At 43.7% G+C, this 27,774-nt stretch overlaps 1 protein-coding gene across 1 annotated transcript in view; it reads right to left on the bottom strand.

Moving 5' to 3' along the window:
• Phax (phosphorylated adaptor for RNA export) overlaps positions 1 to 27,774 on the bottom strand; it is a 56,209-nt gene that overhangs the window by 4,042 nt on the left and 24,393 nt on the right. Inside the window, exons 3-8 of the mRNA XM_068350747.1 lie at positions 24,973 to 25,075; positions 23,815 to 23,972; positions 23,187 to 23,350; positions 22,142 to 22,233; positions 12,538 to 12,703; positions 5,161 to 5,297 (exon numbers count right to left, since the gene is read on the bottom strand). Coding sequence (XP_068206848.1) covers positions 5,161 to 5,297; positions 12,538 to 12,703; positions 22,142 to 22,233; positions 23,187 to 23,350; positions 23,815 to 23,972; positions 24,973 to 25,075 — 820 coding nt within the window. The remainder of the gene's footprint in view (positions 1 to 5,160; positions 5,298 to 12,537; positions 12,704 to 22,141; positions 22,234 to 23,186; positions 23,351 to 23,814; positions 23,973 to 24,972; positions 25,076 to 27,774) is intronic.

Genomic DNA, 27,774 nt, shown 5'->3' with positions numbered 1-27,774 from the left:
TGTGTAACCCTAATGAATTGTGAAGTAGGATAAAAAAAAAAAAAAAAAAAAAAAAAAAAAAAAAAAAAAAAAAAAAAAAAAAAAGACAGATGAAGTGGAAAATAATAACAGGAAAGACTGAATTTTAACAATAGTTCATTTCAATACTCGCCTACAATTCAGCTGGCTTCCTCCTTGAAGCTCGCATATACTGTATTGACGTCTATCATTAAAGAATTAATGTTCTCATTTTCTCCCAATGCAATTGTATGGTAACTAACATGGCATGAAGCCACTTCCATTATAGGAAATCTTATCAAACCCCAGAACCTCTTGATATCACTAATCAGTAGGAAGGAGGGAATTTGCATGAACAACAGGTGAGTATTGATTATTGAAATAATTCTATTACAGAAATTTACTACTTTTATTTCAATGAAGCTTACCTGCAGTTCATCTGGCTGAATCACACACTCTCAAGGAGGAGGGTAAGTGAGGGAAAGAGAGAACTGAAAAAGCAGCCTAACCTAACACGGGATTTTGATGATAGAATTTATTATTTCTATGCTAACCTGATGTTCATATCACTTCTCTAAAAGCTCGGTTTATCGATATTTCAATATACACATGCCTTTGGTAAAGTAATGAGACATTGCGCAAAGGTGATTAATGGAAAGAAGCAAAGCAGGGGTTCTGATATTTCAGTCTTAAATAAAGTTAAATCTTTTTCCTATCCTCTTAACATTACAAGCCAGTGAGGAGGGTGGTCATGTATATGAACATCAAGTGAGTACAGAAATTACAAATTATGTCATCAAAATTCCACTCGTAATTCTATGAACATCCCCTGATGTTCATATTGCTAATTTCCACACTGATATAAATGAGACACCAATGAAAGTCATTTATAGAATCAAAAAATAAAATACTAAACTTCTAGACTTAACTAGTCTAGGTAACAAACCATTTCAAAATACAGTTCAAATTGCGAGACTCCAGATTGTTTTTCAGATACTGTATCTGAAATATGGGAATCAAGATTGTCTCTTAAATATATTATTTCTAATTATCTTACCTCAACTCCATGTAACTAAAACCATTTTTATTTTCAGAAATAAGAAGTGCACCCTCATCTGAAACATGATGCAAGTGATCAACTTGATCCAAAACTTCCTCGGCAACATTTAAGAGTCGAGGGAATCGTACGGTATGACTTGCTATCAACATATTAAAGTGTTGCCAACCAGTTATTATATATAAAGAAATTAAAAAGTAATTTGTATTCTTTATAGCTCTACAAACCTGACAACTAAAATGGACCTGAAGTCCTGAATTCCCTCTGAATTTGTTAACAAGATAATCAACGACAGGTGGTGAGCACGGGTGAGGAGGCCCTTACCCCACCTGTCAAAATTCCTTCACTTTTGACACTGCTAAAGACAGAGGGGTGATCGAGGTGGGAAGTTGAACTTCAAAGGACTCGGGTTTGTATAGCTGGGAAAAATATAACCTCATTTAAATATTTATTTGTTCTTTTGCATATACAGTAAAAACCATTTGTTCTTTAAAATATGGAGAATTGCTGATTGGTGGGTAAGATAGAACTTAACTGGTTGCTTCTTTTTCTTCTCTGGGAGTGTTAATCTGGTGACATATGGAAGCAAAGGAGATGAGTCCAGTAACCTCCTACCTGTCTATGATAAGGATAAAGAGACTGATTGGGCCTGGAAAGTTCAAGATGATTGGTACATGATCAAAGGAGAGATCTTTTCCCCAGAAGAGGATAACAGTTCAGAATAATATACCTGGTACATATTGATCAACAGGTTGGTATTATGTTCCACCACCTAGGGAGGATAGTAGAGAAACTTCTCTATATTCTAAAGAAGAGAGCTCAGAATTGTAGCTTACCAGCATCAAGTCAGATTTAGAGAGTATTGCTACGACCTTTGTTCCCCAAAAACAGGGCCAGTTATTCAACCTTCATTCGAAACTCATCTATATTTACCATTATAATTTCTTACTGTCCTCTGCATTGGAGGTGGGCTTGCAACAAAATGACTTGAAGAGCCACCATAGGATCAAGCACAAAGTTAACAAGGGACTTATATCCACTTAGCTTTAAGGCCGTGAAGATGGTCTGGTGTACACACCCCAGACCTTAACACTTGGCCAACTGTAAGATTCCTAATAAAGGGAAGGGTAAGGCCTGTTCCACTGACTTCGGAGCTCCAGTCCTAGCTGGTTTCTCGACTCGGCAGTCAAGGTGTATGTTTCAAGGATTGTCTAATGAAGTCAGAGACTGAGTACTTGACACTTCTGTCTTGGTCCTGCCAGTGAAAAGGAAGAGTTGCTGACACTTGCGTCTTCTTTACATAGCATCGCAGAGTCTTCATGTGACACAAAAGCATCTCCTCTTGATCACCACCCAATGCTTTGTGTAGAAAGAGGATTAAGAACGACTCAAACCTGAGGTGGTCCCCCGATGAATTCAGAGTTTTGGCCACGAAACCCGGCACAAAACTATGAGAGTCCTCCCTCCACCTCTGAGCATGGAGCATGGGAGCCTAAAACAGATTAGTAATCTCTTCACCAATTTTAAGGCAGCAAAACACTGTCTTGGGTGTCACAATCCAGACCCACTGCCTTCTCAAAGGCTTGAACAGGTTCTGTTCCAAGGCCACACTATAGCCGAAAAACAGCAAAATTAGAAACGGATGTACTGGCAGTGATAGGTAAACCATGGTACTGAATACCCTTCATTCAAAAGACCATGCTCAACAGCGACTGAGAAGGGCTTCTCTTGGCGAAGGAAGAAAAGGAAATTCATGACGTAGCTAAGAGATGTTCTGACCCAAAAAATAGCCTTTCTATAATTGCAGAAGATAGCCCACAATCCCTGATAAACAGCTGCATAGGATCGTTACAGGTACCCTGATCTCACCTGCAGCGCCTCATGAAAGCCTTTTGCTCAGAGGAAATACTGGAAGACTCCAGCTGTTAAGTTTCAGTGACTTCATAGATCGGTGGTACCTCTGAAGGTGCAACTGACCGAGAAGTAAGGGCCATAGCGAGTTCTCTCAGGACCTTGACTAATGCTATCAGATTGGGATACCCCTAAGCATTTGGTCAGCTGGGAACCACCATGGTCACCCTGAGTACTGGCATAATAATCTGCTGATAGTGCCAAAATCACGTGGAAAGGCGTAACTATGCAGGTGATCCCATGGGAGTTAGAAGGCGACTTCGAACAAGGCCCATGGGTTTGGAACACGGGAAAGCTACCTGTTTAGCTGCATTACAAACAAGTCGATCCCCGCAGACCCAGAAGGGTAGTAGGGACCACTCCAATGTTACAACCTGCCTCTGGCAATTGAGTGTGCCTGTTAGTACATTCCCATTGCCTGGAATGATTGTGACAAAAGCAAGAAGTAGAACTTTTTCCTATAGCAATTGCCACAAGGAGGCCAGGATCAGTCAACCATAGAGCTACATTAACAGACCTATTCCTTGCATGTGAGCCCAAGCGACTACCAAAGTGAACACCTGAAGAGCAGTACTAAGTACAAAGCCAAGTCTTAAACTGTTACACTATACTGATAAAGGAGAAGGAGAAGCAGAAGTACTTTCAGAAGGGACTGATGCACGGGTACTTGAAAGTACACGATCTTCAGAAAAACTAAAAGCAGGAAGTCTTCCTTTCTTGATGAAACGCAGCACAGAACGTACTGTTGCCATTCTGAACTTCATTTGATGCACAAACTCTATAATGTGCTGTGCACCATAATAACCCTTACCAGATGGTACACCCAAACTGTTAAGTAAAACATTAAGAGAAGCTAGCTTCGGGTTCAAATCAGGACAGGTTTGGCTAGGAGCACTGCCACGTTCAAGAATATTAGCCTCCGCAGACTTCATAAACAAAGCAAGTTTTCCATAAACGCTTTGCTTTATACATCCACTAGCCTAACCTTCCCTGGAGTCTCTTTTTCTTTTACATTTAGTTCTAACAAATGTGCACAGATATTAGCTTGATGTATTCTTCCATAATATTGTCTAGTAAATTGCACATTTAAATCATCAATGTCTCAAGTCACATTGCCGCCCTCAACAAGTGTCACAAACAGAAAGAGGATCTTTATCCTCTTTTAAAGACCTATGCAGTAGAAGATATCCGTGATCAAGCTAAAGCTAACTAATAATACTCAATTTGGAAAACATTTGGAGAGAATGAGAGATAATGTAGACACTTCAAGATCGACGAAGATACTGATAGGGTGCTCGGTTGCTATGTGATGCCATATACTCAGCAACTGGGGTGAGAGAAAATGGGAACTTAAATGTTTCTAGGAAAGACATCAAAAGGAGCTAGCTTCAAGGATTAAGCTAGATGAACTGCAGGCAAGTTTCAATGAAATAAAACGGTATCCCACCCAATGGTAAACAGAGCAGACACATGAGGTATAGTACTTACAACAGAAATGGAAGATTTAAGAGCATATGTGACTAAAAAATGATGAAAGGAGATTTAGAGCAGGTGTAACTACAAATTGCTAAGATATATGACTGAACTATGTTGCAGAGATCACATTCCTAGTGAAGTGCAGTAATATATTGAGGTAGTGACCAGAAAAAATGTATCCAAGGTGATTTGAATATATCGCAAGAGCAATGGAGCAATAACAGACATGGAAAAAGCAACACCTAGATAAAAAAAAAATCATGAAATTCAATACAGACAATACCAGTGATGAAATTCTATTTTAAAATGTAAGACTTGTACATTTTATGAACAAGGCACCAGAATTATTTCAACCATAGAGGAGCTCTGGCCAATAGTTCAAAATATGTAGAAAACTGTAACCTAAACTTCTATGGATGATGATATTAACACAATATCCTTAATAAAATTCTAACTTCAAACCATTTTACAATTTGTTTTTCTTATAGTCTTTCTTTAATTGAGGATCACTAATATTGTATTCAGTTTCAGTAGCACTCTACTATTGTTACACTGATCAATTCTTTTATACAGTATCTTGTGTAAAGTGTGACATTGCAACTCTCTATAATCATACTGGTTGACTGTATCCTACTCTAAAGCTACAATTAAAATTCATTGTTCTAATAAACAATATGGACATTTATCCAGATAGTAACAAGCCACAAATGTTAACATACTGTGGAAGAAGGCAAGTCATCTTCATTATCAGACGGCTGTGGAGAGGTTACAGGGGTAGAACCAGGACACTTTGCCCCACCAGGGTCATCCGAGAAAAGCCCTCCCAAGTGAAGGCCTTCCTCCGCTCCATCTTCACCTAAAAAATAAGAAATTACAATAAAGGGATTAACCAATAACAACAGTAAATGGATATTATTATGAGTAGAGCAAATGAGTCAGTTTGCATATGTTGAGATTATAGTTTACCTTGTGTGTGTGTATGCACGTGCGTAAAACTGTACCCACAAGTAAATGGAAATATGAATGCCCACAATTCAAGTTCATTCAATTCATGTAAATTCATTAGGTCTTTTAATCTTTTTATCATCATTACATATATCTTCGTATTATAATTAGAAATTTAGTTTAGATATAATAAATACCAAATAGGAAATAAGATTTTGACATAGAGAGGGTACTCTGGAAACTTACAAGAAATGATTGCCTACAAAGTTAACCCCCCGCCCTTGCCATTCAAGAGCGCCAGAGACCAGACCCCATCGTCAATTGCTCAAATTCGTGAATATTTAAAAAGACAATTAAAAATGCTTATAACAGCCAATTTTGATATAAAAAAAATGTGTAATTACATTAAGAAATATCATTATAAGCAATTTAGAATCATTTAAGAATAGTTTTAAGACATTTTCCAGAAAATATACCGAATTTGGTTCGTGAACACCAATTAATCAACTACCATACCAATACTTACAGTACAATGCTGTACACATGAAATATACAGTACTGTACTTTATTACAGTTACTCTTACTGTAGGGAGGTAGGTTTTCTCTCCTGTATAAACAAACCATTTTCTTTATTTCGCTTATATTTTTAATAGTAGCTAATTTATGGTACAGTACAGTAATACAATAAATAACCTACCTGGTTTTTTCACTCGTATTTTTAAGCTATTTTATTGTAATACAAGCAAGATTCATTAATGATGCATCAATAAACAAACTACCTGTTCATCAGGGAATATTAGGACCAAGAAATTAAGAGACTGTATGTAGCCTAATTTATTATATGCTCATAGCCACATTAAAAATGAAAAAGCTAATGTATCATGCTATAGCAACCTATAGGAGAAACAATGTAACTACTCCATATGGCGAGCAATGAAATCACCAATAAACAAAATTGGAGCCCTTCTATCCCCTTCTGGTATTTAACCCTTTTACCCCCAGGCTCTTTGGAAATTTCCAACCCTTAACCCCCAAGGGGTTATTTTTTCCCCAGCACATTTTGCAGTATATTTTTTTTAAATTGCTTTAACAGCCTTAATTTTTGTCATAGAGAGGTCAGGTTGGTCTCATTCTCTTGGAAAATGCCTGAATTTTTAAAAAAAATTATAAAAAATATGAAAAAAAAAAAAATTTATAGCATTTTTTGCAAGGACGTACCGGTACGTCCATGGGGGTAAAGGGATGAGTTTGGTGAAACGTACCATTACGTCCTTTGGGGGTAAAAGGGTTAAGGTATACTGATGAAAAGACAATAAAAATCAAGTCATCGTTCAATTCCGGATGGATAGCGATGAAACAAACTAAAGATGTCACATACCTTTATAACCTGGGCCTCATGAAACCAATCTGGGTGTACTGTTTGAATGCTGTACATTCTTTTCTCAATCTCAATTATTAAAGTTTTAGGTTTGACTTCCTTATCCATTTTCAACAGGAATGAACATGAAAAATTTGGAAACAATTTGTACCTTCAGTAAAGCTGAAAGGACTAGCCATTAGAAAATTAACAAGGGTTAACCACCCATCCCACTAGTTAGCAGGAGGGGGGGGGGGGAATAGTAACTACCCTTCTCACTCGTACACCCGTGATTATACTTCACTTAGCCTGATGGTAGGACTTCAAGGGGGCTGGGTTGACAGGGAAGTTTGAATTAATAGCTAAGGTTTATATTGTTAGGAAAAATAGAAATTGTTTTCAAATTTGTCATTAGTTCCGTAACTGGTATACAAACCTATGCTATTTATAAGGGTATGACTTACCCCATAGGAGGGTGGATGTCCCTGCCATCCTGGCTTTTTGGCTTTGCCCGGGGACTCCTCTTTTAGGTGTGATGCACAAAAAGAAGGAAACCCCAACACCTCGCTAACCTTGATATGCAAGGTCTGCGGCCCATGCAAGCTGTGTGTGTGGAGATACTAGCAATGAGTGTGTCAAGGTAAAGAGACATCTGAAGGCACCAAGACATTCCCAATACCACCTCTCCAGGGTATGGGGATGCCACAGTATTGACACAATGCTAGCTTACACAAGGGAGAAACCTGCAGTTGTTTGAGGCCAGCTATGCAGAGGACCCTGGATGCTGATTTCCCCAAGAGAGGGGAGGATGAAAAGAGCCAGTCATTCCTTTACATTCATTCAGACTAAAACCCGGGTAACCAATGCCCTCAACCCTCTGCAACTTGTCCAATAAGGAGCTTGAGGTACTAAACCAGCTGTTGTGCAGCCACCACAGGACCGATAGAGAATGTATCGAGTCTCCTGTGGGTTACGTCTTGCAGATAGTGGGCGGTAAACGTTGTCTGTCGTTTCCACGCGCCCGCTTGTAGAACCTGAGCCACAGAGTAGTTACATCTGAAGGCCAGAGGTGTAGCAATGCCCCTGATGTAATGAAATCTGGGTCGACGTGGAGGAGGAGGGTCCGGATTCAGAACTAGGTCTATGACATAGCGAATCAATGCTGAAATCGTGTTCTTAGTAACCCTCCTCTTCATTCTCCCTGTGTTAACGAAAAGAGAAGGCAACCGAGGATGAGCTGCTGCTGTCCTTTTGAGGTAGCGCCTCAAACACCTTAAAGGGCATAGTAACAGATGATCTGGGTCATCGGTTATAGAATGAAGACTCGAAATCTGAAAGGAGTTAAATCTAGGATCCGCTACTCCAGGATTCTGGGTCTTGGCTACAGACAACCCGAGCCAGAAGTTCAGGGCCGTTGCAAACAGATCCACAGTCAGAGAACCCCACAAAGTCAAAACTTTGTTGGCTACAAGATGATCCAAAGACCAGTCGGAACCCACTATCTGAGTCGCTCTGCTCAGGTTGTCTGCACATTCCTTTTGCCGGGAATAAAGCGAGCTGATAGCTTTGGACTTCTGCCCATCTTAGTATTTCTACTGCAAAATGGGATAGGGGCTGCGAAAAAATACTGCCTTTCTTGTTGACGTAAGCCACAACTGTGGTATTGTCGCCCATCACTACTACCACTGAGTGGCCCACCAAGAACTGGTGAAACTGTTGAAGGGGCAGGAAGGCAGCCCTTATCTCCAAAAGTTTGATGTGTTGGTACTTTTCGAACTCTGACCAAAGGTCTGAGGTCGTGTGGTGCAGCATGTGGGGCCCCCCCTCTTCTTTTGATGCATCTGTATAGAACAACAGAGAGTCGAAGGCCGCGGCCGTCTCCTCTAGGATACCTCCCTCCATGAGAGGACTTGGGGTCTTTCCTGTCCTTGACAGGAAAAGACTTCTTAGCCACCTTTTCCTAGGTCATAGTCCTATTCGAAGCAGGTTTCGGTTGGCTGGTCTGAGGGAGCTGCTGGTTTATGGGTCCTGGATGTTAGGGCCCTATGGAGAAGGGAGTCCTGGTGTGACTTCCTCCATCTCTATGCTGCCTACACCACATCTGGCTTGATTAAAGAGGATCCCTCCAAATAGGAATTCTGTACCTTTGTGGCCTCGACATGGGGAACCTAACGATGGAAACGCTCGACTACCGAGTCCCTGCGCCGCAGGATGATGTTAGCCCACAAGTGTACAACTTGGTGGGCAAGGAATTGATAGTCTGAGTGCCCAAGAGCAGGAAGGTCTACATCGCCTTCCTGGTGCCTTCCTTAGATATCTTTGGTCCGCACCAAGTTTCCCAGTGACCCTAACCAAAGTAGCCTGCATGGTATACTTCGTGAACCTCCTGGTTCAGGATCTCCATAGATGAGAATGAGACGATACCCGGAAAGTCTCTCCACAGAAATTTCCTTTGTCAATTCATCTAAGGAATGGTGTAGAGGAAAAGTCAGGAGAGGTTCATGAAGGACCTCGTAATAGCTTCTCTATTGGACACCCACAGGTGGGAGGAATTGCAAAGACGAGCCTGAATGAAGTGTTTCAGAGAAGTCAGTGAGCTGGTTTTAAACCTTCCGTCTGGCACTATTCAACTCCTGAGATCAGGGCAAAGCTGGACTGGACTTCGAGAATTTCTGATTGCCAAAGACACAATCAAGGACATTTTCTTTGCCCTCTTGCAGAGACAACACTGGATCTACCAATCCGTTGAGGGCCCTGATGCAGGCTAGGACCTGCTACAAGGCGTGTTCCGACTCCCTATCCGCCACCTCATTAGGACTAATGGCAAGGTCGTCCTCTACACAAGAGACTGAATCTCAGGGTGGGCCATGATCGTCGTGATGGCTGGACGATGTCCTGACCCTCTCTGCGTGTCTAGGAGTCCCCGACGAGGATTTCGGGACCGTCTCAGAATCCTTCAGTTCCCTCCTAGGAGGGGAAGAAGGTCTAGTAGAAAGGACGTTCTGCTGGCTGCCTGATGGGGGAAGGCTGGATTCCTCTGTGGGTTTCAATGCTGTTGCTCTGCCATCACGCGGAGGTCGCCTTGCTAGGGGAGGATCGAAGAGAATCCGACAGGGATTCTACCTGACTAGGGGCTTCTGATGACGGTGACCTAGGAGAGTGTGGAGGGGATGAACCAGCAGGTCTCGACATTTTCTTGGAAGGTCTGGTAGGGGTCAACTTGACCCTGGTTGCAGGTATTTCACTCTGGACTACTCTCTTCCTCTTCAGAGGGGGACGAGACCCTGGAAGTGTGTCTTGGCAGGGCAGATAAAGGTTTTTCCCGAGGAAACGCTGGAAGTTTACAAGGGACGAGATATCTGCAGACCCGAAGGAAAGGGATGAGTAACTGCCCTAACCAAGGCACTAAATCACAGTTGTTGTCTGATGGAGGCACTGTCTATGAGATCCCTTGAAAAGAAAGAGGAGGCATGTTGAAACGAAGTCTTAAATACCGATGATGATGAAGCAGGTAGCTGCGACCTGACCTCCTTATGTTCCGTGGACTTCTTCCGAGGGGCAAGGAGCTTAGGAATCATAAATTCCTGTTGCTTACCCTTTTCCCCAGAGAGTGTGACGTTCTGCGCTTACGAGGAGGGGAATGGGGTGACGGCAAACGATGGAGAGAAGCCTTATCATTCCTAGAAGGAGACAAAGGTCTGACCGTCTATCTACTCCGTATCTTGAGATGCCTCCAAACACTGCACAGGAGACTGATGTCGTCGCTGTTGCTCTGATGAGATGTGGTTGCTATTGGTCTTCCCCGAAGGACGATGGGTTCGCTATCGGTAAAGAGTTGCCGAACGGCGCCTGGAAGATCGGTGGTGAGATGTGGTCTTACTCTCCTCTGAAGAGGAGTGACCCGTCGTTGGCAAGTGCCGAGAGTAATACAGGAAATCTTAGGTTGTTGGGGAGCTAGTGAAGGCTGACGAGCAGGAACATAAGCTACCGGGGCCTGACAAATAGGAGACCGATGAGTTGGCAATTGGCGAACAGGCGATCAGCAAGCTGGTGAGGGTCAGTGAGCAGGTGATCGCCGAACAGGAGAACTGCGAGCAGGCAATAGGTGAGCAGTGAGCTGGCGAACGGCGTCTAGGAGATTGGCGAAAAGACGACTGACGATCTACAGCAGGGCGATCACCACCAGGAGAGGATGGCAAAAGAAACGTCGTCGGCGAGACACGAATTGAGATTCGTTGACAACCAAGAGTCCAGGGGCGTGATCAAAGGACGAGAATCTGACAAACCAGGAGGATCCTCCGAAGAGGAAGCCGAGGAACCAAACAGTCGACATTTCACCGAAGGTGAATAAGCGTGACTGAGGCGAACAGGTGGGCAAGTTTGGCGACAACGACGACGAGCCTTCGCAGGGTCAGGTAGGGCAGCAGGCCTCCGAAGAGGAGTCTCTGTGAGTGTTCTCCCTTGCGAATGAGGGAGGTGATCACTCGCTGAGATACATGCCTTGGACTTTGCTCCTCCAGCAAAGCATGGAAGGGAAGCGCAGTCCTCGGCGGCAGTTGACAGAGCAGAGGAAGAGGCAGGAGTGGAGTCCTTAAGCAGGGCAACTGACGAAGCCTCGAAAACGACCATCTCAACCACACACAATGGATCCACCTCAGACTCGGAAGAACGCTGCAATTCCGCACCTCGCTGAAGAAGTCCAAGCAACACCTCCTTGGAAGGCGGACCAAGCAAACCCAGGGACGCCCACACCTGAGAAAAAGGAGATAGGCAAGATCTCTATCAGGAGAAAGGCAAGGCCAACTCGCAAAGAGAGGCGACACTGTTTCTCGAGGACCGGGGTTGATCTGGTGTTAAAGGGTCTACGCTACGACTCGATCGATCCCCGGAGGGAACCTCTTGAGTAGAAGCTTTGGAGGAAAGTCGGGAAGTGGAGGAAGACGCTTTAGGTTTCTTCTGGTTCGAAGAAACCTTCATACGAGAAGCGTCCCTTTTAGACTTCTTCCGCCGTAGCCAAAACTTTTCCTGCTAGTAGGGAGACCACTCCCGACACTCGATACACTTGCTATCTTCCGTACAACGCTGCCCCTAACACAGACAGTGAGGATAGGTATCCTCGGGTGACAAAAAGGTACCGCAGGAGCGGCCCTCGGGACCAGGGCAGGTGCACATGACTGACATGCTAGGGCACTCACTCACACAAACACAATCTGTAAGAGAAAGCACAAAAAGATTAATGGCAGTCCAAAAAGATCAGATGAAAAGCGAAAGCAACCGTTCATCGTCCAAGCCAAAAGCAAAGTGAAGTATAATTCACGTTGTGTGAGCGAGAGGGGTAGTTACTACCCCTACATCCCCATAACTAGCGGGATGAGTGGTTAACACTCGCTAATTTTCTAAAGGCTCGTCCTTTCAGCTGCGCCGAAAGTAATACCCATATAAATACCGTAGATTTACATTCCAGTTACAGAACAAATTTCGTTTTGACTAGCAATCAAACTCTCACCTCGTCTCTCAATCTTATTCTAAGCCAAAAAACAGTTTTTCTTTTCTATATTTGCTAATTTGAATAGTTACTGTTCTGTTGAGCTTAAGAAAATATATTCTCCTCTTGGGACACTTCAACAGCCTCCAAGCCAGCTTATTCATATTGACTATCTTCCTTTCTAGTGACACGCTTTCAAGTTGCCTTTCTGCTTCAGTTTTTGACTCATGACATTTTTTCTTTTAATAAACTGGACAATTCTTGATTTCTTATTCCAGATTTTCCTTGAACTATGGCTAGATATCTTACCTTGTGGTTTTGATTCATGTCTTTCCCTTCTTCGGTGAGCTCTTTTCCGTTTTCTCCATTGCTCATCCTGGGGGAATATCTTGTTCAAATCAGCTTTTTCAACTCCAGGAAATTTCCGTAGAAGTTGTAAGAAGACTCCACCTGAAGTTCTTCTTCTTGTTCCATCCTACAATACAAATAGTTTAAAATATTAATAATTTTAAAGTTTAAAAGAACTATTTTTGCATACTATACTTATAACATCCTCAGGTTCAACAATTAGCATATGACAGAACGTTAGTAAGCATGACTGCGAGTTATACCAATTTGAAAGGTATGATGAAGGGAATGCATATCATGAAAGTTTATACAAATTTTCACTTTCCACAGATAAAACCTTTCATATTCACTTATTCTCCAAAACCTTGTTTGCACCCTACAAAATAATAAAGTAACTTACAGTAATACAGTACTGTATATACTCATGTAACTTACGATCTCAAATATTGTGCAACCCCCAAATATTCACCCATAAAAAAGGATTGTAACATGTAACTCAGGTAGGCAGTATATCTTTGCAATCCATGTTTGCCAACTGTTATACTAGTATAAGAGGATGAGCAACCTGGTGGAGTAACGAGAACTTTGGGTGTGGAGGAAATGCCTCCTTAAATCTCGATGAAGTCACCGGCAGTAGGGTGACGGATTGGGTTTAGGACTTCTACTCCTGATGCATAGCAGATGATCTTACTGGAATTAATATGGACCGGCAGGGGTCACTTGCCTTAGTTAGATAGGCCTTGCGCATCACAAGGAACTGGCTATCCTTTGATGAATTTAGCCAACGAATCCTTTATGGGTTTAACCCATAGTCAATCTATGGAAAGAGAAAATGATAGAATGGTGCCTAGTCCCATGCATTACGAGGTGCTAAGAATCTCCCGGTTAAATAAAGTACTAAAGAAAAGTTGAAAATTGGTAATTGGATTATTAGAACCATGAATCAGATTGGAAAGTTACAGCAAGTAGTTACAAAATATAGTTTGGGTATCTTGACCCTATGTGAAACACGTTGTAAGGGGATTGATAAAAAAAATCTTGAACCAAGGCAACATATATATCTACTCAGGAAGAATAGATGGAGTTGGAAGACAAGGGGTAAGAATGATACTAACACCAAGAGCAGAAAAGGCAGTAACAGAGTGGAGAGCTGTAAATAGTAGATAGTTCCTTGTAAAGCTTAAATCAAAGCAGTGCAATATGACAAATTCGTAGATAATTTGTATTTTTCCTAACCATACAAACCTTAGCTATTTAATATGGGTAATTACTTTCGGCGTAGCTGAAATGTCGAGCCATTAGATTTTTAACAAGGGTTTACCACCCCAGCGCTAGTTAGCGGGGGGGGTAGGGAGGGGTAGCTTGCTAACACCCCCCATACACACACCTGTGATTTACCTCACTTTGCTTAGAGGTAGGACTTCACGGGGGATAGGGCTGGCGGGCAAGTTTGATTAAATAGCTAGGGTTTGTATAGTTAGGAAAAATACAAATTATCTGCGAAGTTGTCATTTGTTCCGTAACTGAAATACAAACCACACTATTTAATATGGGTGACTCAACCCTTAGGAAGGGTGCTAAGTTCCAGCCATTACTGGCTTTGGCTTCTGCCCAGGGACTCGGTATTTGAGTGTGTCAGTACTCAATAAGTAGTCCCTGCACCTCGCTAGCATCTTGCTGTGCAAGTGCTGCGGCCTACATAAGCTGTGTGTGAAGGTATGCAGTGTGACACGTCCTAGGAAGTTGACCTGGAGTTCTTTAGATGGAACTCAAGGCTAGGACTCTCCCAATACCACCTCGTTAGGGTATGGGTACGTGACAGTACCAATTTAATACTAGGAACACAAGGAAGCATGGTTTACCTGCAGTGGTTTGAGGTCAGCTATGCAGAGAACCCAGGATGCTGCTTTCCCCAAGAGAGGGGAAGATGAAGAAAAGAACAAGGCCCAGACAAACCTTTTCATTCATGCAGACTAAGACCGGGTAAAAATGCCCTCAACCTTCTGCTACTTGTTCATTAAAGAGCCTGAGGTTTAGACCAGCTGTTGTGCAGCCACCACAGGGCCGATAGAGAACGTATCGAGTCTCCTGTCTGTCACGTCTTGCAGGTAGTGGTCTGTGAAGGTCGTCTGATGCTTCCACACCCCTGCTTGCAGAACCTGCATCACTGAATAGTTCTTCTTGAAGGCCAGGGACGTAGCTAAGCCCCTGACATCATGTGCTTTAGGGCGACGTGACGGAGGAGGGTCAGGATTCAAGGATAGGTGGATCACCTTACAAATCCAGGCCGAAATGGTATTCTTGGTGACCCTACTCTTCGTTTTCCCAGAGCTCACAAGCAAACCTTGCACTTGGGGATGAACTGGAGCCGTTCTCTTAAGATATAGCCTCAGACTCCTTACTGGGCACAGTAGGAGATGGTCTGGGTCATCTGTAACGGAACGAAGACTCAAAACTTGGGAAGAGTCGAACCGAGGATCCGGCACTCCTGGATTCTGAGTCTTGGCAACAAACTCAGGGACGAACCTGAACGTTACCTCCCCCCATCCCCTTGAATGGGTGATGTCGTATGAGAGACCATGAAGTTCGCCGACTCGCTTGGCCGAGGCCAAAGCTAGCGGGAACACCGTCTTTCAGGTAAGGTGGTGATCTGAAGCCTGGCGTAATGGTTCGAAGGGAGGTCTCTTAAGAGACCTGAGAACTCGAACCACGTTCCATGGAGGAGGTCTCACCTCCAACTGAGGGCAGGAAAGTTCATAACTCCGTATGAGTAGGGAAAGTTCCAGCGAGGAAGAAATGTCCACTCCTTTGAGCCTGGAGGCTAGATTTAAGGCTGAGTGATAGCCTTTCACCGCCGAGACTTAAAGGCGCATTTCTTCCCGCAAATACACAAAGAACTCCGCTATTGCTGGAATAGTGGCATGGAGTGGAGAGAAACCCCTTCCACGACACCAACCACAGAAGACTCGCCACTTCGCCTGGTAGACCCCAGCGGATGACCTTCGCAAGTGCCCAGACATCCTGTTCGCAACTTGCTGCGAATATCCTCTCTCAGTGAGGAGATGCTGGATAGTCTACAGGCGTGAAGTCGAAGCGAAGCTATGGCTTTGTGAAAGATGTTGGCATGTGGTTGTTTGAGTAGCTCGTGTCGTGGAGGGAGTTCCCTCGGAAGCTCCGTTAGGAGTTGCAGAAGATCTGGAAACCATTCTGCGTGATGCCATAGCGGAGCTATTAGGGTCATCAAGAGATTGACCGATATTCTGGTCTTGTTGAGCACCCTCTTCATCAGACAGAACGGGGGAAAGGCGTAGACATCGATGTTGTCCCACCGTTGTTGGAAGGCACATTGCCAGAGAGCCTTGGGATCCAGAACTGGGCAGCAGTACAGCGGAAGTTTGAAGTTCAGTGCTGTAGCGAACAGATCCACAGTCGGGGAACCGCACAAAGTCAGGACTTTGTTGACTACTTGACGATCCAAAGACCACTCGGTCTTCATCTCTAGCAGGTTTATGTGGAGGTATTTTTCTGATTCTGACCACAGGCCTGAGGTCCTGTGGTTCAGAACGTGAGCCCCCCACCCTTTCTTTGAGGCGTCCGAAAACAACATCAAATTTGGGGGGAGGACGAGAAGATCCACTCCCTTTCGAAGGTTCTCGTCTGCCACCCACCACTGAAGGTCCGTCTGTTCCGCAGAACCCATAGGGATCATAGTGTCCGGGGAATCGTGACCTTGATTCCACCAGGACTTGAGTCGCCACTGGAGAGATCTCATTCTGAGGCGACCATTGGGAACTAGACGGGCCAGGGATGAGAGATGACTGAGGAGATGTAACCACGATTGGGCTGGAAGTTCTTCTTGTCTGAGGAAAGGCCTCGCGACCCTCCTCAGCCTTGCTATCCTGTCGTCTGATGGGAAGGCTTTATGGAGATTGGTGTCTATGATCATGCCTAGGTATACCAGTCTTTGAGTGGGCAGCAGAGAGGACTTCTCGAGATTTACCATGATCCCTAGATCTTGGCAAAGTCCCAGAAGTCATCCAGGTAACGGAGGAGACGGATGCCGATCCTGTGAGCCCACGAAGATATTAGGGTGAACACTCTGGTGAACACCTGCGGTGCTGTGGAGACACCGAAACACAGCACCTTGAACTGGTAGATCTTGTTGTCTAGCCAGAATCTTAAGTACTTCCTCGAAGATGGATGGACTGGGATCTGGAAGTACGCGTCCTTCAGGTCCAATGTGCACATGAAGTCTTGCGGTCTCACTGCAAGTCTGACCGTGTCTGCTGTCTCCATGCTGAACGGGGTCTGCTTGACAAACCTGTTCAGGGCTGAGAGGTCGATGACTGGTCTCCAGCCTCCAGACGCCTTCTTTACAAGAAAGAGTCGACTGAAGAAGCCTAGGGACCCGTCGACTACCTCTTGGAGAGCGTCCTTCTTCAACATGGTCTCGACTTCTTCCCGAAGGGCTTGCCCCCTTGCCGATCCCATGGCACGGGAGCTCAACGACACTGGATCCGCTGTCAGGGGAGGTAGAAACGTCGTGAACGGGACGAGATATCCCTGACTGATTACGGAAATCGTCCAGGAATCGGCCCCGAGTTGCTGCCAACTTTTTGCGAAACTTTGTAGGCATCCCCCCACTAGTGGACATGCAGGGGGACTGCCAATCCTAGTGTTTGCGGCCACGGCCGCTCCCTCTAGGATTCTTTCCTCCCCTAGAGGACTTTTGGCCTTTCTTGTCCTTGACAGGAAAGGGCTTAGACACCTTTGTCTTTGCTGCAGCTGCCTTCTTCGTACTCTTGACAGGATGTGGTTGCTGGGTCGCTGGAAGCTTGTAGGGCCTCGATGTTAGGGCCCTATGGAGAAGGGAGTCCTAGTTGGACTTCCTCCCCTAGAGGACTTTTTGCCTTTCTTGTCCTTGACAGGAAAGGGCTTAGACACCTTTGTCTTTGCTGCAGCTGCCTTCTTCGTACTCTTGACAGGACGTGGTTGCTGGGTCGCTGGAGGCTTGTAGGGCCTCGATGTTAGGGCCCTATGGAGAAGGGAGTCCTCGTTGGACTTCCTCCACCTCTCAGCTGCCTGCTCCACGTCCTTAGGCTCAAACAAGTTCTTACCGAGGACGGAAGAGTGTCTGAGCCTGTTAACCTCGGTACTAGGGACCTTTTGGTGGAATCACTCAGACAATGCGTCCCGACGTTTCAAGATAGTGTTAGCCCACAAGCTCGAGATTTGGTGGGCTAGAAACTCGATGGTACGCGTGTCTGAGAGTAAAAAGGTCTCCAAGGCCTTCCTGGTGTTTTCTTTGGACAAGTCCTCAGACTGCACCATGATGCCCAGAGACCCTAGCCAGATGTCCAGCCACGAAGTTGCCTGCATGGCACACTTCGCTACCTTCTCCTGGCTCAGGATCTCCGTTGCCGAATACGAGACATGCCGGTTGGAGAGTCTCTCTAGAGGGACTCCCCCGGTAAACTCTTCCAGAGAGTGGTGCAAAGGAAGAGCTAAACAAGTCTCCTCCAAGATCTCAAAGTACCTCCTCTGATGGACGCGAGGAGGCGGGAGGAGCTTGTTACCGGTGCTGGATCGGCTGGAGGAAGCAAGCTCGGAGAGCTGGCCTTCGACCTTGTCTCTGGCACTCTTAACCCCCTGTGACCAGGGCAAAGCCGCACTGGCCCTCGAGGGTTTTTGAGTACCGTAGATTCGGTCCAAGACCGTGTCCTTGCCCTCACGATGGGGAATCTCTAGATCCGGAAACCCATTGAGATTCCTCATGAGGGTCAGAACTTGCCAGAATGTATGCTCTGACTCCTGCAGCTCTCCTCCTGTAGGGCTGGCAGCAAAGTCTCCTGTCCCCAGAGGCTCTTCCTGGGGAAACTCGTGGACGTTCTCTGAGGGTTTGGCTGGCTCCTGTCTAATCCTTGATGAAGACTTTGGCAAAGTCTTAGTCCTTTGACTCCCTTCTGGGAGGGATACAGGACTCCAGCAGTGATGGTGGAAGGCTCTTCTCAACCCCTACCCGAGAAGACTTCTTGGGGCGAGGTGGGGTTTCCCCCATTGGTGCGATGGTGGAACGACCTGCCTCACTTGACTCTCCAGAGGACGGGAAATCCTTGTCCGCAGGTGAGGGAGAGAAAGTCTGGGGGGGAGAGAAAGTCTAGGGGGGAGAGGGAGCCTTCCTAAAGGACTTCCGAGGAGTCAGTTTCGCCCTTGAAGAAGTTACCACGGTAGAAACTCCTCTCTTCCTCTTCAGGAGAGTCGGAGCCGCCACTGATTTGTGACAAAGTTCAGAGAATACAGGCTTAAAAGCCGTCACGAGAGCTCTGACGATGGTACCAAACCAGGGTTGCTGACTGACAGTCGTGCTGTCAGACACTCCCTCTGGAGGGAAGGGGATCGTTTGATCCTAGGAGGAGTTACCAAACGAGGGTTCACCTGAAAAGATGCTGAAACAGAAGAAGAGTCCTTGGACCTATCCGGAAAACTCCCCTCCTCCGACAAGCGCGCTGTTCTGCGCTTGCGGGGTGGGGAACGAGACGACGATGACCTGGCCGAGCGATGTCCTGCGGCCTCACGTGTGGGATCGCGCTGCAGATCGCACAGGAGAATGTTCGCGTGGGTGAGTGTGCGATTGCAAGGGTGCGCGGGCGAGTGATGGCTCGTGGCGGCATGGACAGGCGATAACAGGTGGCGCGTAGAAGGCTGGATAAGCGCTCGCGAGGGCGATTGTTTGCGCGCGCGAAAGATTCTGCCAAACAGCCCGTGAGGGCAATAACGTTGGGCGCGCGCGCAAGATCTTGCCGAAGAGCCCGTGAGGGCAATAACGTTGGGCGCGCGCACGCAGGAGAAATATCTCTAGCGCGCGGGCACGCATATCTGGCTGAAGCAGTGGGCGAGCAGGGCGCGCTTGCGCAACCTCCTGGGCGTGCGATGGAGACTGAGCGCGATGACGCACAAGTGAGCGCTGGAGAGCAGATGTTACTACACCCAGATCCGAAGATCGTGGGCGTGCCTGGAACGCAGGAGATCGTGGGCGCGCATCAGGATGCGGGCGCACAGAAGTGCGCTGTCGGTCTGGAGAGCGCTGGAGTCCTGGTGAGCGCCTGTGCGCTATCTCAGGAGACTCCAGGGCTGTGTGCTGGCGCGCTATATCAGGAACAACAGCAGGAGCGCGCTTGTGCGCAGTGGTGCGTTGAGGCACTGGAGAGCGCTGGAGGTCCAGTGAGCGCCTGTGCGCTATTTCGGGAACCTCCCTTGAAGTGCGCTGACGCGCAGGTGAGCACTGGCGCGCTATTGCAGGAACTATTGCAGATGCGCTCAGGTGGTCGTGGGCGCGCAGGGGAACCCTGGTACGTAATGATAGGAGCAACTGCAAGCATGCGCACAGGTGAGCGCTGGCGCGCTAAGACAAGAACATCTGCTGCAGGTCGTTAGCGCGCAGGGTGTACCTGGCGCTTAAGAGACTGAGACACAAATTTGTGCTTGTGCCTTTTATGCCCCGAAGGGTCCGTTGCCTGTTTAATAACAGAGTGAGAAGGCGCCCACAGCGCATCGGCAGCCAGCAGGTCTGGAGGGTGGAAGGTCGACCTTCCACCGAAGGCGATCTCCGGAGAGCTCCAAGGAGGTAGCAGGCAGGGTCGGCGAACGATGGCGAGGTTATTCTGCGGAGGACTGCGGAGATGACGAGCCAAAGAGGCGCCTCCTAACACCCTTGTGAGGTGAAGGAAGACCTCTACGGCGAAGGGGAAGGCGAGCTTTACGCCTTATACACCCTCTGGGGGCCGTGGGGTCAGCGGGCTGACCATCAGCAGTCCTCCGAAGAGGAGTCTCTGTGAGTGAACTCACCGGCAGGAGAGACCGTAGGACTTAGTTCCTCCCTCGAAGGATGTTCGGAGGGGGGAACTAAGCCTTCAGCTACCACAGCAAAATCAGGAGCAGAGGTTTGAGACAACTCATCGGAAGCCTCTGCCACAACAACGTCGACGATAGACAGAGGATCGATCTCTGCTACCGTCGGCGACTGTTTGACAGCTGCTCCCAATTTAATTATGTCAAACAGGGCTTCCTTGGAGGGCAAACCCTGAAGCCCCAAGGAAGCCTAAAGCTGTAATAAATCACTATTAGTTACAGGCATAGAAATATCCTCTTCCGGGGAAGGAGGAGGAGCTGCCTCGCTATGGGAGGCAACTCCCTCTCCCGCACCCTGGGATCGGTCAACAGAACTACAATCTACGCTACCACTCGACGGCTCCTCGGGAGAAACCGATCGAGTGGGAGCTTCGGAGGAGGTTTGGGCCACGGAAGAAGGGTCCTTAAGATTTACTCTTTTCAAAAAAAACTCTGAAGGAGAAATATCCCGTTTAGACTTCTTCCGGCGCCGAGAAAACCTTTCCCACTGGGAGGTAGACCACTCCCTACACTCACCACATACATTAACTCTATCACACCGCTGGCCCCTACAATAAGGACACAAGGTGTGGGGATCCGTGTCGACCGCCGACATAAATGTGCCAGAAGGGTGGTCAGGTAAACCAGGACACTTACACATAGCAGAGGCCAACTTCACATACACTCTGTAAAAAGAAAAAGCAAAGAAAGATTAATAATGGCTGATCAACAAAAGCGAGGGTGAAAGCGGACACGTCCGACTGCCACCCAAGCCGATAGCAAAGTGAGCTAAATCACAGGTGTGTGTGGGGGGGTAGTAAGCTACCCATCCTTACCCCTCGCTAACTAGCGGTGAGGTAGTAAACCCTCGTTAAAAATCTAATGGTTCGTCATTTCAGCTACGCTGAAAGTAATTACCCATATTAAATAGCGTGGTTTGTATTTCAGTTACGGAATAAATGAGTATTATAGTTGGCTATGCAACAATGATTCCTCTGAAAAAAAGAAAGATGAATACTATGAAGAACTGCAGTGTAATAGATGAGATCCCTGAGAGAGATAATAATTGTGATACGTGACCTTAATGCTAAAGTTGGAAGGAATAATCAAAGTATAGAGAATGTAATGGGTGTTAAGGGTCTTGGCAAAGTTGCAAATGAAAATGGAGCACATTTCATAAGGTTTTGTTTAGCTCTGTCAGCCTCATTAGCTTTCCTGTCTAAATATTCTTTCCAGTCATTCCTGGCTTTTCTTTTGACCTCACTATCAATACTGGAATACTTGGCATGCTCTACCTTGTAATTTTCACTACTTCCTCGGAAACTTTCAACAATCAATTTCTATCTGTCTCCTTTTTATAGTATCCCACGTATCATTTGATATCCATAGTTTTATCCTCATAACTGCATGTCCCAAAGCTACACTACCAACTGACTAATATATGTTCTTAATTTCACACAATTCTTCATAAATTGTCTTCTCTTTGTCTCTTAAAGTATCTAAGACTGCAAATTGATTCCTACATTCAATTGCAAATGTTTCTCTGTGTTCATCTTCTAGAAGATTAGTAGTATCAAGCCTAGGTATTCTATCTACATTTCTGTTGGATGCTTTCAGGTTTAATTTCAGTGTGTCAATGAGTAGCTGGTGATCACTACGATATATAAAATCCTCTTACCAAAATCATGAGGCCTCCATTCTTTTCAATTTCCTGGGTTTCCTTGTAGAGTTCTAGTGCTTTTTCACGACCAATAGTTTCAACAGTACGAACTGTGGAAGAAACATTTGTAAAAATAAAAAGAACATTCGTTAGACATAAAATCCAAGATATAGCAAACGATATAACTTTTGCTTCACTGGAATAATAAAAAACAGCATTTTTGTTCAAGTTACATCTACACTTATGAAAAGAATCTAATTACAGTAAAAATCCCAAAAATAATACCTATAAGCCGTGCATACTTAGTTTATCATCAAGTACATATTTTGTACATCACAAGCTTACAATGTCTTATTTGCATTACAGTATATATTTAGTGTTTCTACCCATTTGTAAGGATGTTCAGAGAAATGAGTGATGCTTAAGGTGCTTTTATATACAGTACTTTCTAAATATGGAATCCTTCAGTCATACTACAAAAATATTTCCTGCCTTGCACCTTTCCTTTAAAACTATAAGCTTTTTTTTTATATGTTCTTTTGTAAGTTCAAAAGGTTTTAGCTGAAGAATCTGCGAATAAATTTATATTGCATAATATAAAGAATAACACTTGCTCTTGACAAATGCCAGTTCCTCAGTAAATACTGAATGGCTGCTGCATTCCCTCAAGTTATGGAGTTCCCTTGTTCACTAAAATCCCAGAGTAATGACCTACCATTTCTTTCAACGTTATATTATGTATTTTATGTCTTTACTTATTAGGAATAGGCTAAAAAGAGGTATTTGGGACCATAAACAAACCATATTTATCTTTTCCTTTTATAATCTATTCGAATCCTATTTGCTCTATCAGTCAAAACCTCTCCCTTTCTTCTATTAATTTTGAATAATTCTACTACTTACGGTGACCAATAAAAAAATGAGAGGATTCAAAGTGATGCCATTAACATAAGATATAAGGACTTGACTATTTGTGAATTGAAAAGCATCTATTGATGGGCGGTTCAAGTTTCATTTGTTATGATACAAATCAATATACAGTAATGCAAAACTGTGAACTTACCAATAATGTCTTTCTTAGATTCAAACAAAGCATCAGCCATGGCCAAACCTAATTCTTCGTCGGTTGTTTCATCTGTGACAGTTAAATCTGCCAAACCTCTGGGGCTCTCTTCACTATACTTATTGTGACCAAGCCTGTCACGTACATGTCGTTTTCTGTTTTGTCTGTGAAATGTGAAAAAAAAAAAATCACAAAAAAATCCAACAATAAATTTTCAACCACAAACCTTTTACAAGTTCCTATCATTTCCATGAGCAAGGTTATTGATTGTGAACCATTGCACTTGAGTTTCAAATACTGTTAAGCAAATGATCTTAAAAGTAATATAAAAAATCTACTCGTCAAAGTACCTTGTTTATATTTCAAATATTACTCATGCTATGTTGCATAACACGAAGCTCAGCAATGAAATTCAACTTATATACAATATGTTATCCTTATTATTATAACCAATCTACTAAAGCCTAAAAAAATTAATGATCCTGGAACTTATAACTAAATTACTGGCTTCCAGACCTTACATCACTATCAGAAACATTACCATGAGTGAAGGAGGTGCAATACAGAAGACTTATGCACCTATAACCATCAACTACTGTGTACTTGTCCAGGCAACAAGTGTCATTACCTTTTCTTTTTTACGTCTTCACTTTCCTCATCATCATCTGATTCATGCAAGGCATCCCGAAACTTATGTGCTTGTGTGTAGTCATAAGACTCAACGCTGCGGTCACCTTTGTCTAACCTACGCTTTAACCCAAAACCTCCGATTTCTTGAGCAAGCACCTGTAAAGAAATAAAAAACTGTTACACACACACACACACACACACACACAGAGAGAGAGAGAGAGAGAGAGAGAGAGAGAGAGAGAGAGAGAGAGAGAGAGAGAGAGTGTGTGTGTGTGTGTGTGTGTTTGTGTTTAGTAACCCCTCAATTTACATGTCAAGTGTAGTTTAGTTAAGGCTAGTAAGGACTTCATTATCATAATGCCAGAATGCTCTAAGATATGAAAAGTTGAATGATTGCTGAAAGTATTATTCTCATCCATATTCAAATAATAGAGAATAACAACTTTATCATATTAATAATGAAAGCTACAACAGAATGCTTGGCAGGGGGGAGGTGGGCTTGGAGCTTCTGTACACAAATGACCCAATATAGCCACCAGAACCTGAAGAAGAGGTTGCGGAAATGTTAAAAATGTGGAAGAGTAGAACGGAGAGGATATAAAGGATTTAAACATAAATAAATATGGAAGTGACAGTACAAAGACCTGTAGGAAGGTAAAGCAAAATAAATTGTGGTAAACTGACAGATGAAGAAAAGACCTAACCCTGAGTGAATTCAGAAAGACAGTGTATAAAACAGAAGAACAAAGAAATTTTTTTTTTACGTCCAACCCAGTAACAGGAGAAGCCTATGTAAAATTGTTTGGAATGATATGTTCAAGTTATGAGTTTATGATTCAGTTCTTAGCAACATCAGCATATAATTTTGCATAAATAATCACAAAGATACACAACAAAGAATTATTGTCGCTTCTACTTCATTGAATACGAATAAATTTGCCAATAAATGCTGACTTTCAGTTCGACATAATGAACTTTACAGTGACAAAACTGGTCTCACACTCAATGGACATAAGGTAGTTTAAGTAGGATATCAAAATTGAATTAGGATACAATTGCGGATTCCAAGTGCGCCTCAACATAGGACCTGAAATATTTTACTTTGAAAAGAGAAAAAAGTTTATTATTAGACTTAGAAATCAGGACTAAATCCCACCTGCTCTTCCATAACAGTCGACCATATATTGTTTCGGCGTTTAGGTTTTAAAAAAGCTCTCATAGCATCCTGGCTATCTGGAGGCCATCCTTTCTGTGGTTCACTGCAATAAACAGAAGAGAAAGCGTTCTTCAAAAAATCCTATCCAGTCAATAACAAAAAATTTCAGTAACACTAAATTATGTACATAAAAATTTTCTCATCATATGCAACATTTTATCGATACCAAATGCACACACTGAGAAACAAAACTACACATCAACTGCTCAATTACATTTCTAGATGGTGTATGGTTGCCTTCATACAGTACAAGGTGACCAGTTTCCCTTATTTTGAAGCATTTACAAAATATTAAAACTATAGCAGACATTGTTATGCTGCCAAAAATGCAAAAGTGAGGGGCGGCACTAAAATAATCATGCCTAAGTTAATGTTGACTTACCATATGGATTGGATTTATGAATATGGGCTATATAGCTGGGGAATAGGGTCTGTGAGGCCATTCCTTACCCAAGTGCAACTAGGAGGAAAACCTTGCAGTTACTCTCAAGTCCATCCATATACCAAGGCACTTCCCCCAATTTTGGGGGGTAGCCGACATCAACAAAGAAACAAAACAAAAAGGGGACTACTCTCTACGTTCGTCCAGCCTAACCAGGGACTCAGCCGAGTTCAGCTGGTACTGCTAGGGTGCCACACCCCAACCTCCCACAATTCCACCACAGATGAAGCTTCATACTGCTGAGTCCCCTACTGCTGCTACCTCCGCAGTCATCTAAGGCACCGGAGGAAGCAGCAGGGCCTACCGGAACTGCGTCACAATCGCTCGCCAGTCATTCCTATTTCTAGCACGCTCTCTTGCCCCTATCACATCTATCCTCCTATCACCCAGAGCTTTCTTCACACCATCCATCCACCCAAACCTTGGCCTTCCTCTTGTACTTCTCCCATCAACTCTTGCATTCATCACCTTCTTTAGCAGACAGCCATTTTCCATTCTCTCAACATGGCCAAACCACCTCAACACATTCATATCCACTCTAGTACATACATACATATACCAAAGGCACTTCCCCCAATTTTGGGGGGTAGCCGACAACAACAAGAAACAAAACAAAAAGGGGACCTCTACTCTCTACGTTCCTCCAGCCTAACCAGGGACTCAGCCGAGTTCAGCTGGTACTGCTAGGGTGCCACAGCCCAACCTCCCACATTTCCACTCTAGTAATAAGTTAAAAGAGGTTGGACAACAAAATGGAAGAAAGGAAAAGGAAACAAAGGCAAATTAGGATATAAAGCAAGCCCAGCTAGGAGCTGAAAGAACTGCAGAGATCCTTCAGTAATACCTAAAGTAAACAATGTGAAGTACACTGATGACACAAACCTTGTAGGAACTTACTCTATGATGAAATGAAATAAAGATACTACCTAGTAATATCAACACATTTCAATTCAATGTGTACATGGCATTCAGCATATTGTCTGCTAGAAAAAAGGTGACAACTTCTTGACTAGTGTTACTGATTGACATGTCACGCATGCTATGGAGTTCTGTCAGTCTTATTTCTTTACTGAATATAGTTTTACCAGTAGCATATATTTCCAGTGCCAAGTATGTCTAGTTAATTTCATGACACCAAAAATGGTTAAGAAGACAGCTAATCTACAGTAAACATGTTTAAATTAATGTCAATAATGAAAGAGAATTAAAGACGTTACCTAAAAATATAAATTAATTCCAACTTAGGGTTACTCAAACTCTTGTTTGATAATCAATGAGTGCTAAAAAGCAAACACACTAAGTGTAACAAATAATTACATAAATACTGCAATTCAAATAAAAAAAAAAGTTGTGAAATGAATCCATCTTCCAATCTTCCAAATATAAATAACTATGAGCGTCCATTTATTCACTACTGAATGCCTCAAGTTTCTAAGATTAGTCTAATTCACATCTAGAACTTACATTGATGTTTACTGTATCAGTGCTGTACAATAAATTAAGACCCAGATCACCTCCAAACATACAAATATTAATGAAAAAAAAACCTATCTTACTTAGCAACTAGATCTTCTCAGGGTACAGTTACATTACCATTGCCAACACTATATAACATAAGTACTCAATACGTATGTTCTTTGTCCGTACATCACACTGTATATGTGTCTGTAATCACATATGAATTGCGGTGTTAATTTTCATTTTCAGACTTCCCTTTTTTACATGAAAGTATTCAAATATCGTATACAGTAATCAACATTAATTGAGCTTTTCCAAAAATCTCAACCAAATCAAGATATAAATAAATAATCAGATGAATATCTGTGATGTCACTCTGAATTTCGTGTTTTTTTTTTTTTTTCAATTAAATTCTCTCCAGCAATCATTTATAATTTTATATAAAAGAAATTTTCCTTACACAATAAATGCAAACATATATACGTTAACATGTGGTTTCAAAATGAATTTTAGCAAATATTTGAAGTGGAAAAAAGACAGTTTTAAGTAATCATGCTTCTAAGTTTTATGATTGGTATTCTTTTTGTAAGTGACTTTCTAAACAGTCATTTATCGATAGGAGATTTAATTTGTCCTGGTTTATTGAAATAAGTAGAAATGATTACTATTTACTTACATTGGTATCAAGTAGTTGATATTGCGAGCATCTCTCTCTCTCTCTGTTTTCCTTGCCTTTATTGGTTTTCATAACAACAATAGTTGTTTTCCTCACAGCCTTGAGTGAGCAAAGGGGTGAAAAAATGCCAGATATCACTCGATTTTCAGGCATGAAATGAAATGAA

This window comes from Palaemon carinicauda, chromosome 27 (genome assembly GCF_036898095.1).
Source record: "Palaemon carinicauda isolate YSFRI2023 chromosome 27, ASM3689809v2, whole genome shotgun sequence".
Lineage (NCBI taxonomy): Eukaryota > Metazoa > Arthropoda > Malacostraca > Decapoda > Palaemonidae > Palaemon > Palaemon carinicauda.
Note: the sequence above shows the minus strand (reverse complement) of the source record. Positions and strands in the feature narration are given on the sequence as shown.